Below are 14,058 nucleotides of genomic sequence, written 5' to 3' on the forward strand. Positions count from 1 at the left end.
AAGGACTGATACCTGCAGAATCTGGAAGCACCTTTCTCAGTTACCTTTATCTAACCTCTTTGTAATTGAATGATAGACTTAAAAGCGGCTCTCAAAGGTCTACTGCAATAGCTGCAACACTGTTCCAGAGGACTGACGACTCTTCAAATGACTGCTCAATACTATTGCACAATCCTGAAACAAAACATAAAGATTTTTCCATAACATAAGCCTTTTCAACATAAAACGGGTAATGTATTTTGCATTGAAAGAATTGATTTTGCTTAAATGAACAGATTAAACTGATTCCAGGAAAATCCTTTTTACTGATATCTTATCAGTAAAAAGATGGAGAGTAATTTGTTAATTATTAACTTACAAGTTACTAAAGGTGCATTAGGAAGATAACTAAAACACCTGATTTTGCCTCCAATACCATTTGAAAGTAAATGTGAGAAAAGATTATTTCAAGGAGAATCTTCTAGATATCTGAATTACTAATATATTCAGGTGACAGTTATCACAAAAATATTATTGGATAGTTGTCTAGATTGCTCTCTTGTGGCACTAGGCAGACTGCAATCATAATTGTCACAGATATGAATTGAAATGACAAGGAATAACATATTATCCAGTACCATCAATAAATCCCAGGTAAAACCCTAAGAGAGATCAAAGTTAAACTTCATTCAAACCTTGACTGAACTCCCCTACATGGGGAATTCAAATAAATAGAAATATTAATGAAGCCATGATGAGAAAGCAATTAATGGAAATATAAAAATGTGATAGAAAGCTGAGATATATTTTGATGTTACGAAATCAAGCTAAAAGGTGAATCAGACATCTAAAACTTTTTTGCAAGAGTAATAAACTCTAAAGGTTTGTCCTTGGTGATATTTACCATTCAGCTGAATTTTCCTGTGCAGCAATAATTTTAAAAACACATATGCCACCACACAAATTCTTCAAACATCTTGCAGCAAAACAAGGCAAAAAAGAAATCTGTTTATGGTCTTTTGGAGTTCAGCAAAATAAAACTGAATCTTGAGTCCGTAAATTATTGAAGGAATGAATCTGACTGTTAGGATGGCATAATTTGACATAATTCCAAAAGCATTACAATAAAAGCACACAAGATTCAAATGTCTTCAAGAAAGTGCCAGCTTTGCAGTCAACTAGAATTCCCCATTTGGCACTTTCTCAATCTTTAGGGAGAGTTACTAGATGAAGGCAGAACAAGTCTTCTTCCTCCCCCCACCCCATAATGGAGAATCACAGGGAGCATCAACCTAACAACTCTAGCACACTTGCTAATGTGCAGTTACACAGCAACAGTGGGCAAGGCCTAGAAATATGCCCCCTTTGTCAGTAACTGAAGACCTAAACAGGAGCAAAAAGAATAATTTATAACAACAACAAAGTTACATTTGTAAAGCACCTTTCACATCAAGAGGACGTCCCAAGGTGCTGGACGGACAGAGTTACGGACCCGAGCTAGGGGTCGGGGAGGGTGGAAGGCGGGGGGGGGGGGGGGGCAATGCGAGATCGAAAGCACTGTTGAAGAGAAGGGTCTTGAGATGGATCTTGAAAGTGGCAAGGGAGGGGACGAGACGGAGGGACTGCGGGATGGATTTCCAGAGGGTGGGGGCAGAGTGGTGGAAGGCCCGCCCGCCAATAGTGGGGCAAGCGAGGCGGGGGACATGGAGCAGGGTAGCGGGGAGCCACACCATGGAGGGCTTTGAAGGTGAGTTCCAGGATCTTGAACTGCATTCTCTGTGTGATGGGAAGCCAGTGTAGTTGGGCGAAGATGGAGGTGATAGGGTCGTCGAGCCTAGTGAGGGAGAGGACACGGGCTGCAGAGTACTGGATGATCTGCAGCCTTTGGAGGGAGGAGTTGGGGAGGCTGACAAGCAATGAGTTTGCATAATCTAACCTTGATGTAATGAAAGCACGTATGAGGGTTTATATATAAATACAGTATATATATATAGGTAGTATATTTCAACCATTATTTTGAGGAAGACTTTAGAAAATTTACTGGGCAACTAGATTGCAATACATTCCATGGATATGATGTAGTTCAAAATTCAGTGTTTTAATTACAATATCCATGCATCAGTCAGATTAACCCTGTACAATTATTATTGCTTGACAATAATTTTGTTGATCTGTTAGTTTGCCTTCTTTATAGATATGTTTATATTATTGAATTACTATTGTCTTTACTATTTGTTATTGAATATTAATTTGGGAAAGGTCATATGTATTTCAAAAGTTCAGGTATACATAAATCCACTCACAAAAGACAAATTACAATCTTGTTTCAAAGCAACATTAGAAAACGTGGAAAAAACATGTACATTTTAATGCTTATCATGGCAAATGACAGTTAAAAAATGACTAGAAGTTCTATTTACTAAATCTTTAAGCAAGCACACAGGTGCTCAATCAGTGCAGAAGACAATGTTGTTTCAGTTATAATTATTTGTAATCTAAGAATGAGTGAGGGGAGGGGCGCAGATCCATCTCTCAAAATTAATTAAATTTCAACTTGAAAATAGCCTGATTTTGGCTAATTTACATTCAAATTCTAAAGATCATATTTTAGTGTTATCAGAATGTATTATCTCATTGAACAAAAGGCATTGAACTACTCCATTTCACATTTGGACAACATTTAAAGCTCATTAGGTAGTTGCAGATTCTGAAAGATCCATTATCTTGAAAACTATAGGTAGTCAAAATATCCCAATTGCTTCACAACGAGTTATCAAATGTAACTTTTTGTGGGCAAGCATAAGAGTCATTTATGCTTGCATGGTCCCACAGCTAGCCATGAGGTGATTAAATAATTGATCTGGAGAATCGTTAGCCAGGAAAACATATTTATCAGCTGGATTCCACTAAAGGAATGTAATAGGGGTGAAGTATGCATGGTAAATCAATAGTGCTTCCCATTTCCCTAACTTCTTCAAGCCTGGTGACTAGGGGAAGTAGTAGGAAGAATGGAAGAGAGATTTATGTTTTTTTTTAAAATGAACAACATGAAAGCAAAACTGTTGGTTCAGTGGCAAATTTATGGCCACCCAGAAATTACTCCTCAGTCCTTGCAAAGGCACCTTACAAGAATTAAAGCAACTTATACGATTGTATTAAATCTGATTACACCTTAGCAAGATAATCCCTTAAACAAGATCCACGATTCCAAGGAGGAATTTGAGTGAGGCATTTCCTTGTTAATATTGTAAATGAAATATTAGGATACGTAGAGGCGATAAGACACCGATTATGCCTTTTCAAGCAATGTTAAACAAAAAAAGTGCTAACTGTTGTCATGTCTACTTATATTTACCTATTTATCACGGTTTCAAGAAGTATTTTATTGACAGGAAAATATATCTATGGGGCCTTTTTATATTTTACTTGTGTCAATTATAACATGTTCATATAATAGAGTATTTCCTGTAAAACTTGAGGCAAATAAAAAATCACGATTACCTGCCGATACGCGAGTGAATGCTCTTGGAGCCTGAACATTTATTTGTTTGAATTTGACAAATTTTTCTTCTTCTGTATCCCATCGATATATCTGAGTAAAAAAGTAATTATTTCCAAGAATGGCATAATGCCATTTGTTTATTGTAAGAGGCTGCAATACCATTGATCCTCGTGATGGTAATGTCTGTATTTCAACAAACCTGGAGTCTTTCCATTTCATTACCTTGGAGTCCCCAATGAATGTTGTTAAGCAAATGTACAAATCATTTTGGATTTTAAAATGCTTGACTGCATATACATCTTCTGTCTCAGGAATATCAATGCGCCTAGTGAACTGTTTCTGCTCTTTGTTCCACTGATAGATAACAGGACGCTGAGAACTACTTGACAAGATCAAATGTGGTTTGTTAGCTATTTCAAGATATTCCACATCTATATCCCTGTACCATTCATGTAATGAATGATGGGAATAAAATCCATTTCCATTCCATTTATATACAGTGGTTTTACCAGCTTTTGAACTATCAGCAATAACAAAGTACCATTCACTTTCTATTTTAAATGATTCAATGTCGTTAGGTTTTCTGATTTTCATAATCTCTATATCCTGGATTTTAATGAACTTGTTGGCAGCTGTTTCCCATTTGTATATGTGAGAGCCACCAAAGAGTTGTGCAACGACAATGAAAAGATGACTATCAACGACCAGCGGTTTGCAGAATACAGTCGAAGTGCCTATAGAAAGAAGCAAAAGTCAGACAATAATAGTAATAATAAAAGCCACACAGCAATATACAAAGAAATGAACTTTTCATGCTAAATGAGACAGCTGTTCTTACCAGCTATACTTTCAAAATTCCTGAAAAACAGTTCCACGTGATTCCATTCCAAAATTTGGCAGTTCCCAGTGGAAGGTTGAGCAATCGCTACATAAATATCATTCATGTAATTGAAGCTTTCTATTGAAATGGATTTAAATGGCAGAGTCTGGTGAATAGTGAAACCTATGAAAAGAGAAAATAACAGTTAACATGATTAAATTGTTCATTTACTATTTTAAACATCATTAAATAAGTTAGTGCATTCCAGGTAAACAGATACTCTAACACAGCAAGCACTAGGAAACTCTAGCTAACTTTCTAGTGGGTATCATTGTAAAGCTCTCATTCTGCACTGCCTTGTGTTGTTCACCGCGAGATACAGTAAGTGTGATGAATTACAGTTCTACTATCACAACAAAGCAATAACTCATTTCTAGGCTTGAGGCAAAACAAAATACTAATGAAAAATTTACAAAGGCCCTACAAAGATGTCTGGATGCTCTTGTATCAGATTCTTAATTTGAGGATCCAAATTTAAATCTGACATTCTATTGATGAGGTTAACTCAATCACGGGCTGAGATTTGTCTGGATCTCTGTGCCACAGACTTCCAACATGAGTTTTATTCACCTAAACAAGTACAGTACTTCATTTTAAAATAAATTATTGGACAAATAGGTACCCTCAGATTCAGGTCCTTTAACAAGTCTATTAAGGTGAAGCAAGAGCCAGGGAGTTACCTACAGTTTGGCCTGGGGCCCCTACTCTTCACACTGTTCATATACTATTCTTAGCACCGTAATTGTACTATTGTAAATCTGATTATGATGCCACATCATATGGCCAGGAGATAGATTATAGCACTTAAGTGAGATGTGGACCAGTTGAACAGGGCTATTCAATGTTAAATAGAGAATTTCTGTCATGTGTAATGAATGTGCATTTTGACAAGAAAACAGCAGGTAATTTGTTTACCACAAAATGCCGTGGAGTGAATATATAATTGTATTTGGAGGATGGGCAGATTACTGGAGAAATAATTTCTCTTTTAAAATAGTGTCAAGAGAACTTTAAAGTCTACAGGTAGTGAGATCTTTAAAGACCACATAAATATGCAGATTAGTCCTCAGTTTAACATCTTATCTGAAGGATGGCAGCTTTGACAGTGTAGCACTCTCTTGTACTGCATTGGAGTGTCAACCTAGATTGTGGCCTTGAATTTACAACTTTCTAACCCAGAGGTGAGAATGCTGCCAACTGAGTCAGAGAGAGGTATGAGGAAAAGATAAATGGGACTGAATAAATTGTTATTTAGTGACCATATGTTTAAAATATTCAGTCACTTAATAGTAATTCCTGTGAAGCACTTTGAGATGTAATCCCAACGTTAATCACACTATTGCAAATGCAAGGATTATTATTATTTTTATAAACCTGCAAGAGGTAATTAGAATGCCCTGGGGTTAAAATCTGCCAAATGCAAATTATAGGGACGCACAAAAACCAGTAAGTAAAGACTTGCATCCAATCAATCAAACACAAGTCCCAGAGGTGAAAGACAACTATAAACAAGTTAACCCAATTTGTAATATGCTAACCCTGCTCCTCAGACAAATATCTCTATAACTCCTACTGAATCACCTGTAGTTATGCAGTCAAATTCTTTCAGTGAGAGGCTACTTATCTTAGATCCCTTGATCGGACTTTCACAAAAGATCTCATCAACTGTTGCATTGGTGCTACCCAACCATTCCACCAGCCATTTCAGTTTGCAATCACAGTGGAAGAAATTGTTTCTAAGATCTCTATATTAAAAAATACATTTTTCATTGGTTACTTGGGTTATGGGTGAAATACTACCATTACAGTATTATATATTAATATTTCTGTATTTAAACTTATGGTTTGCAAAATATCAAAATGCAAAAACTTATTTGTTTGGAACGGTTGTAGTGAATGGATCATCAAATATTGATGAGGTAGTGTGGTGAACTAATGAATAGTAACTGACAATTGTTTTTAAATGGCAGGTAAAATTGGAAAAAGTTAGAATTAATAATTGGAATAATTCAAAGGTTATAGCTATGGATATCAATACAAATAAGATTATTTATCTCCGGACAAAGAAACGCTGCATGATATTTTTTGTAAAATGTAAACATAACATATTTAGATCTTCAGGAATATTAGATATAAATAATAACATTAGGTATGAAATAATAATTGATATAAATATGTCTTACATATTTGTCAATGATTCAAGGCCTTTGAACAAGTCTTTAGGAAGTGTTTGAAGGCTATTGTTTGCCAGACTCCTGTTGGAAACAAAACAGTGCAAAGCAACATAAACAAATACTGCTTCATTTTAAACTGCTACCCTGAGCAACATTTCCTGTGCTAGGTCAAAAAACGCACAGCTAAGACAGCTCGGTGGTTAGAGCACTCGCCTTGCAAGCAAGACACCTGGGTTCAATTCCAGGCAGGGCGAAACCTTGGGCAAGTTTCCTTACTCCACACACCTAATAATAATCCCTCCAAAACAAAAAANTAATAAATTGGTCATTTTCAATCCATGACTGTTTGTGGGACACTGCCGTGCACAATTGGCTGCCACGTTTCAACCCACAAATATATGGTCAATTCACTTTACAGCATATTCTGTGAAGCACTTTGAGACGTCGATAAGACGTGAAAAGCACCATATCAAATGCAAGGATTATTATTATTATTACTACAAGTATTGCACTATGAAAGGGAATGTTCAAGGACATCTTCAGTTTAATGGAGCAGCAGGCACGAGTGAAGGAAGGTATTATTTGTGTTTTATTGACCCTCTCATTGGTCCTGGGTATAGAAATGCAGGAAACATATTCAGCTAATAACACATACACTTGGACTATTGCTGTTAATGATTGATTAATTAATGTCTTAAAAATCTGTGGTAGTGAATGTTGTTATCTCACAATCTCTACTATCATCAAACCTTGATCTCCAGTTGAGTACAAGCATAGTTTGCCAATATAAAGTATTTAAAATGCAGATGCAAAGGTTAACTGGTTTTCAATTTTGGAATTATGTATAGCTTCCAAATGCCATTCTTAACTTTTGCACTTTCATTTTAGCATACTGTAGTGACCATGCACATTTGATTGTAATCCCATGTGCAATTTCTAGGTTGCGCCACACGGGATTCACAATTCCATGCAGATTCCCCAAAACTGACGTACACACACCTGACACTGAAAAAGAATCGGACAATTCCTTTCTTAAAATGACATTCAGGAGAAAATAGCTTTTTTTGTTTACTATTCAACATCAAAAATTGATATAAACATACTTTTATCCTTATTTAATTGTTATAATCCTTTCATTTTAAATGTTAAAACTCAAGTTATTCTGATACAGATTTACATTTTGAATAAGCGTACCGTACTTACAGATAAGCAAGAGACGTCAGGCCTCGAAATGCGTGTCTTGAAATAGACTGTATTTCATTGTTCTCAATAAACCTGGAAAATGGTAACCAGAACATTGCATAGTATTATTATATACAATCATGCCAATAAAGGATGTGCTAGTTTCATTCTGTTAAGTAAGGCCTTAACTTGAAAGCTACTTACAGATATTTCAGGTCAGAAAGTCCACGGAATGCATCATTGGCAATCACAGCAAAACTATTGGAGTCAAACAAGCTGTTTAAAAAATGGGCAAATGATTAAATCAATTCTATTTAATTCTGATCATTTACCTTGGTGTGATTCAAGCAGTTTATACTTCATAGAAATTCTGAAAAGAATAATTATGGTTGCTTAAAGCAAACTTAAGTAAGTTAATTTGTATCAAGATTGCTGAAATATCAGACTAGATGCAAATATTATTTTCAATCTTGAGCTCTTGTAAGTATTACAAAATTCTTCCATTTCATACTTTAATGAGAGAAACTTAAATATTCAGTATATGAGCTAAATCAGCTATCATCACAGAACTACTTGCTGCGTGAGGAGCTATGGGAAGTTGGGTAATTGTTTGAAACCTCTGTATGATACAGTAGACATTTGATAACTACTGAGACTTTACAGATTGTATTATAATTTACAGTTCTTGTTGCAATATTGTTGCTACTCAGGAGACCAGCTTCTTGGATTGAAGCCCCAATAATACAAATGTAACCACATAATTACTATTCCTAGTCAGAAAGATAAATCTTTTCCACTACACACAAAACAATGGAAAAACAATCAATCTCACAGAAGCTGGAGTATCTTCATATTTGGAAAGCTGCCTTCTGGAATTGTACTGAAACCAGACTTCATGAATGACCTGAAAACAAAAGAAACTAGGAGTTACAGTAGTTGGCAACCACAGTTCTCAATCTGTATTTACTGGTCAAGCACAAATAAACAATTGTACGCAACATAGTTTCAATAAAATGATTTTCATTTTCATTAAAAACAAATGTTCAAAAACAACCCGAATTATACAGAGGATTGACTGTTGTAATTCGCTACCAGCAGAATATTGGTTCAAATGAAAGCAGTTTAGATCAGTATATCTGCTCAAACAAAAAGTAGTGACTGCAATTATGTGATCCATACAGTAAAGCTTTTCACATCACAATTACTTTGATTTCAAGAAAACTGATACAATCCTGATAGTACAATACTTACAGCTTAACTATATCTCGAGGAAAGTGTTGAGGAATGAATTTACTATCTACACACTGGGCGTGTTCCTCAGTACAAATACATTTTTCGGGACATCTTGCTGATTTATGTTTTGCTGCCTCAGTTGAAAAGAGCAGAGTCAATATCCAAACTACAAGAGTGAATCTTTTTGTACATTTAGTGGTATTTTCCATGACTGAATCCGCGTACTGCACAACTGTGAAGAATATCCCAGAGCAGAAGCACTTCTTGTTGAAATCCCTTTTCTTATTTTGTGCCAAAGCTTTTTTTCTGTATTTTATGGAACTTCAGTAGTACTTCCCACTGATCACACATTCAAGTTCGCCACCACCACCCCCACTTTTATGTCAGTAGGAAAATCTGGAATGGATCACAGTAAAGAAAAATCAGTTTGGGTTCAGAACTCCGCGTATATAAAGGAAGAATAAATGATCTAAGCTGACTGCACTTGCTGTAAGATAATAATAATAATAAGCCTTGCATTTGATATAGTGCCTTATCATGTCATCCAAAAGAAAAAAAAACAATGTTCCTTTTCTCATCTCCACAATAAATAAAATAAATTTATATTAAAAGTATTCAGTAATTCATTGTGATGGTTTTCCAGCAAACTATATTCACATTTACGTTCAATGATAAGGAACAGTGAGTTCACAAATCTGTCTTTAGGGGAGGAACAAATGCACATTTCAAATTATTGATAATTTACAGAACCATAGGTTTAAGACTGCAAAACAATCTCAATGTAGAAAAATATCCTTGCATTGATGTGATAAAGTTAAAATTGAATGTTATGTTCATGTCTTTAAACAAGCTGGTAGTACTGATCAATGAGTCGATCTGAATCTACCTACAAAATATAAATTAAGATTATACATGATCCCACCTAATAAAACATTTGACACTCAGGACAAAATAACTATTCTACAGCTTACATTTTTGTTGACAGTTTTGCAAAATAATTAAATAATCTCTTGTAAAAAAACTGTCTTCTATTCTTCAATTTATTGTCCTTTCTACACCCTCTGAATCTACAGGATAGGGATTAATGTACCGCTTTTCAAAATATATACTCTTAACTTATCTGAAATCTCAAGCAAAGATCTCCAAAAACACAATATATTGACAGACCTTTACAGAATGATATGAAAAACAACAAAAATATGGAACTGAAACAGTTATAAGTTACAAATGATCTTCTACGAAACCTAAAAGCAAAGAGCCCCATTTGACCTTACACAGCAAATAATAAATTTTTGTGGCAGAAAAACATTGAATCAAAAATTCTAATATCCCTAAAATAAACGTTAAAGCCCTCTGGCAATTATGTCTGAAATGATTGCAAAATCATTGAGAATCAACAATATAGGCTTTCTTCCTTCATTTGGAAGTGCATATATTCATGTGTTTTTCTAGGGAGGGATTTCAGTGTTGCTGAAGTATAGGGAATGAGATAATGGAAAATATTACTGCAAACTGGGGCTCCTCCTATAAAGACAGTATGTACTCACATTGTGCATGAATATGACTCACTCATAATTGGAAAAGAAGATGTGGCAATATAGTAGTTCAAGAGATGCATTCCCAGGATTGTCATAGATTAAATAAAAACACAGGATAGTTAGAAAAAGGATAAGGTTTTTAAAATGCTTTGAAAGCAATGAAGAAAGGTTCAAGAGGCAGAAGGATTTAAAGAGAGAATTTCAGAAAGCAGAACCAAAGTGTCTGAAAAGTCACCCACCACACTTGTTATAAGCAAATCTGGTTATTGTATTATTTCTGCTTATCCTGATACATTTACTAATCAACCTTCTTAAGTATATTATTGCTTCCTGCTCATTTAATTACGATTCAGGTTGGATCTTTCTAGTAAGTTAGATTATTCTCAGCCCAGCTCTCCAGTGAACAGAAAAGAAACAACAGTAATCTACACTTTGTTGTTGCAGGGAACATTCATCTAAATGTAACTGTACAATTCATTTTTGATATAATTGGCTGTAAATAAAATTCAGTATTTCCTTTTGTAAACAATCTGCAATCCATGCCATAATATCTAACATTCAAACGTAGTAGAGTATAAAAAGTGCTTGCATTTCTAGATTCACAAAGGTTTATTGTTCACCTAGGATGTGACCATGAAGACAGTGTGGTCATATTCTAAATAATATTTAGAATTTGATTTTGGTATCAAATGTTGTGCATTGGTAAATTGTGTGAATGTCATAAAATTACATAAGCAGGGTTAAATAAGTCCTAGGCATCCAGCCAATCAGAGATTGTTTCTTAAGCAATCTTAACTGGCTATTTAAGCGCTGCAAGACACCACCCCGTGGGAAGGGTGTTATAAATTAAAGTTATTGTTGTAGTTAGGGTGACAGGGAGAGGCGGCTTCTGCAGTCTTGCTGTCAGAAAACTCAAGCAGCTCCTTGCACGGTGCTTTTATGTTATGCATATGGTCAATTGAAGAATTGAAAAAAAGGTGCTGTATTTTCTCTTTTACCCTCTATCATGCATTCGGCACCTATGCCATGATATATTGAAAATCAAAACTATTTTTCACTCCTAGAAATTCTTACTAAAGAACACAATGACAGATTGGGAAAAAAATAAAAATATTTTATTGTGCAATCATATATCAATTAAAAATTACAGTAGGATGCCTTATTTGATACAAATGCACTTACACGCAGTCAGTCAGCTTTGTGATGCCATGGCTATTATCCTCATGCATTATGACAAGTGAAAAATATTGTTAAAGCATTGGAATGCAATAAACAGTCCCCAAGTGCCTACTACCATTTCCAAAACAAATTAAGAGTTTCAAAGAGATTAATTTATACAGATTGCTCTTCATACATAACAATTGTCTGCTTTTCATTACCAGCTTGTTTTTTCACAGCAATGATAGTGGGAGATTACTACAATGGTCCATATCAATATTTGTCATTTTAAGCTTCAGCGAGCAACCACGGGTAGAGAATGAGATGCCATAGGATTTCAACTCAGCAGTAAATAGTACTAATATCTACATACTTGATGGTACAGAACACCATTGAGTTTTAAGAAAGCACATAGACAGCTCTAGCTGATTTGACAACAAATGAAGTGCATCAACCCATCTCCTAATTATGCTTTACCCTTGACATGACACAAATACCTGATGTTCACTTGGGAGTTTTATAAGACACAAATTTATTGCCAATGCAGAAATCTTAAACGATTTTAATTAGTAAAGCATTCAAGCAAATGTAATGGTGCCGAAAAGGTAGGTAGCTTGTAAATGATCATCTATCTACTCATGTTAACGAAACAAAAATCATCTTTAAGCTAATTAAGCCATTCAACTTCTTTAGAATGTACAGGATTTAAAGAGTAAACTTCATAAGCATTTAATATGGTGCAATTAGTGTTTTTATGGAGATGCTGAACATTTTAATTCCAAAAAAAACTTCAGAATTGTAATTATGGTGTCCAGAATATGGGTCCAGAGAAACAAAGGAGATGACAATATGATATAAGAATTGAAAGAGTATTATAAATAATAAAAAGCTGCTATTCTCCAGCAGTCATCTTACTTTAGAAAAATATTAAACATCAACAAAATGGTGTGATGTAAATCCATGGCAAGATCTGCAATTCCACGGAATTACAAAAGTTATAATTTCCTACAATTAAGAATTAATATATAAAAAATCTCGTGTTTTAATAAAAACAATTCAGCTCAGAAATCTTAATGATTTATGAACATTTGCAAATCAGTATAGTCATGGGATTAATATTTGTTGTAGACTGCTTTCTTGGTTTACACAGCTGTTCATATAAAAACAAATTACATTTGTATACTGCCTTTCACATTGGGAAGACGTCCCAAGGCGATAGACAGTCAGGGATTTGGACCTGAGCTGGGGATTGTGATCAGGAGGGGTGGAGGGCAGGGAGGATAACTGTGCAATGAGTCCCTTAAAAAAAGAATGCTGATCTTCAAATGCAAAAAAAAACCTTTACTAAATTTTAAAAATGATTATAAATGTGATTAATTATAAGTTTTATTTCTTGAGGAATGTATTTCTGTTCTTTATTTCATTACAGGAGTGATGCAGCAGAGTTTTCCCGATTAGATCATAAGAGCAATAACATAAACATGTCGGTAATGCACAATGCCCTACACTTTATCAATTTAATAAGATTGTTGCATTTTTAAACCCACAACTCCTGGTTATGTCTACAAAATACAGTTAATCCATTTCGCAAAATATTTTGTGAAGCACTTTGAGACATCACAGCAACATGATCAGGCGCTATATCAAATTGCCTTTTGTGCTTATTACTTTCCTAGTTATATGCAAAAAGAATCAATGATAGATTGAATTACTCACTCCAGATTCACATTAAAAACAAACTACTTTAAGCAACTGACATTCATTTAGTTGTGTACTGATAAAGCAAATATTGTTGTTTAACCGGGAAAGAAATACACCAAACCAGGGATTCAAATTAAATTCAGATGAGATCCATCGCCTAGTTATTGATCTTACAAAGGTTGGACGGGCTATTTGGATGAGTACCAGGAATATAACCAGGTCAGGGAAAATACCGTCAGAGCTTCCTTTCAAACCATAGTCCACAATTTGGATTCCCTTGATGTAATCTCTTGACAACTCAACGACCAAACGGCCGTTCACCAGGCGAGACTACAACACACCACAACAGCTCGCACTCTTATAACAACAACTTGGATGTAGCGCCCTCCCCGCAGGGAAGGCCATTTCAATACAGCAAAACAAATGTGTTCTACGCGGTGTGACCGAGACCGACATCGGGGTCTCCTGATCCTCCACATTTATGTCATGAAATCAGGGGGTTGAACAATGATTCGGTTGGAACCAGAGCGGCATCAGACACAAAACATCTGAACCAGATGCCAACACAAAACATCTGAACCAGATGCCAACACAAAACATCTGAACCAGATGCCAACACAAAACATCTGAACCAGATGCCAACACAAAACGACCTCTCGAGTTGCACTCCTGGCGTCTCGCCTGGACTGCGCCCGGAGCTTGAGCCAACCG

At 35.3% G+C, this 14,058-nt stretch overlaps 1 protein-coding gene across 1 annotated transcript; it reads right to left on the reverse strand.

The window, feature by feature from the left end:
* Window positions 1-2,056: 2,056 nt before the first annotated feature.
* Window positions 2,057-12,468, reverse strand: lgi1b (leucine-rich, glioma inactivated 1b). The gene is made up of 9 exons (XM_042336979.1): window positions 11,671-12,468; window positions 8,969-9,346; window positions 8,550-8,621; window positions 7,922-7,993; window positions 7,739-7,810; window positions 6,545-6,616; window positions 5,943-6,106; window positions 4,320-4,484; window positions 2,057-4,215 (listed from the first exon to the last, which is right to left on the reverse strand). Exons 2-9 carry the CDS (start codon window positions 9,157-9,159, stop codon window positions 3,395-3,397), a joined length of 1,629 nt encoding a protein of 542 aa, XP_042192913.1. The 5' UTR covers window positions 9,160-9,346; window positions 11,671-12,468; the 3' UTR covers window positions 2,057-3,394.
* Between the last annotated feature and the right edge of the window lie 1,590 nt (window positions 12,469-14,058).

Source organism: Callorhinchus milii, unplaced genomic scaffold, assembly GCF_018977255.1.
Source record: "Callorhinchus milii isolate IMCB2004 unplaced genomic scaffold, IMCB_Cmil_1.0 Scaffold7, whole genome shotgun sequence".
NCBI lineage: Eukaryota > Metazoa > Chordata > Chondrichthyes > Chimaeriformes > Callorhinchidae > Callorhinchus > Callorhinchus milii.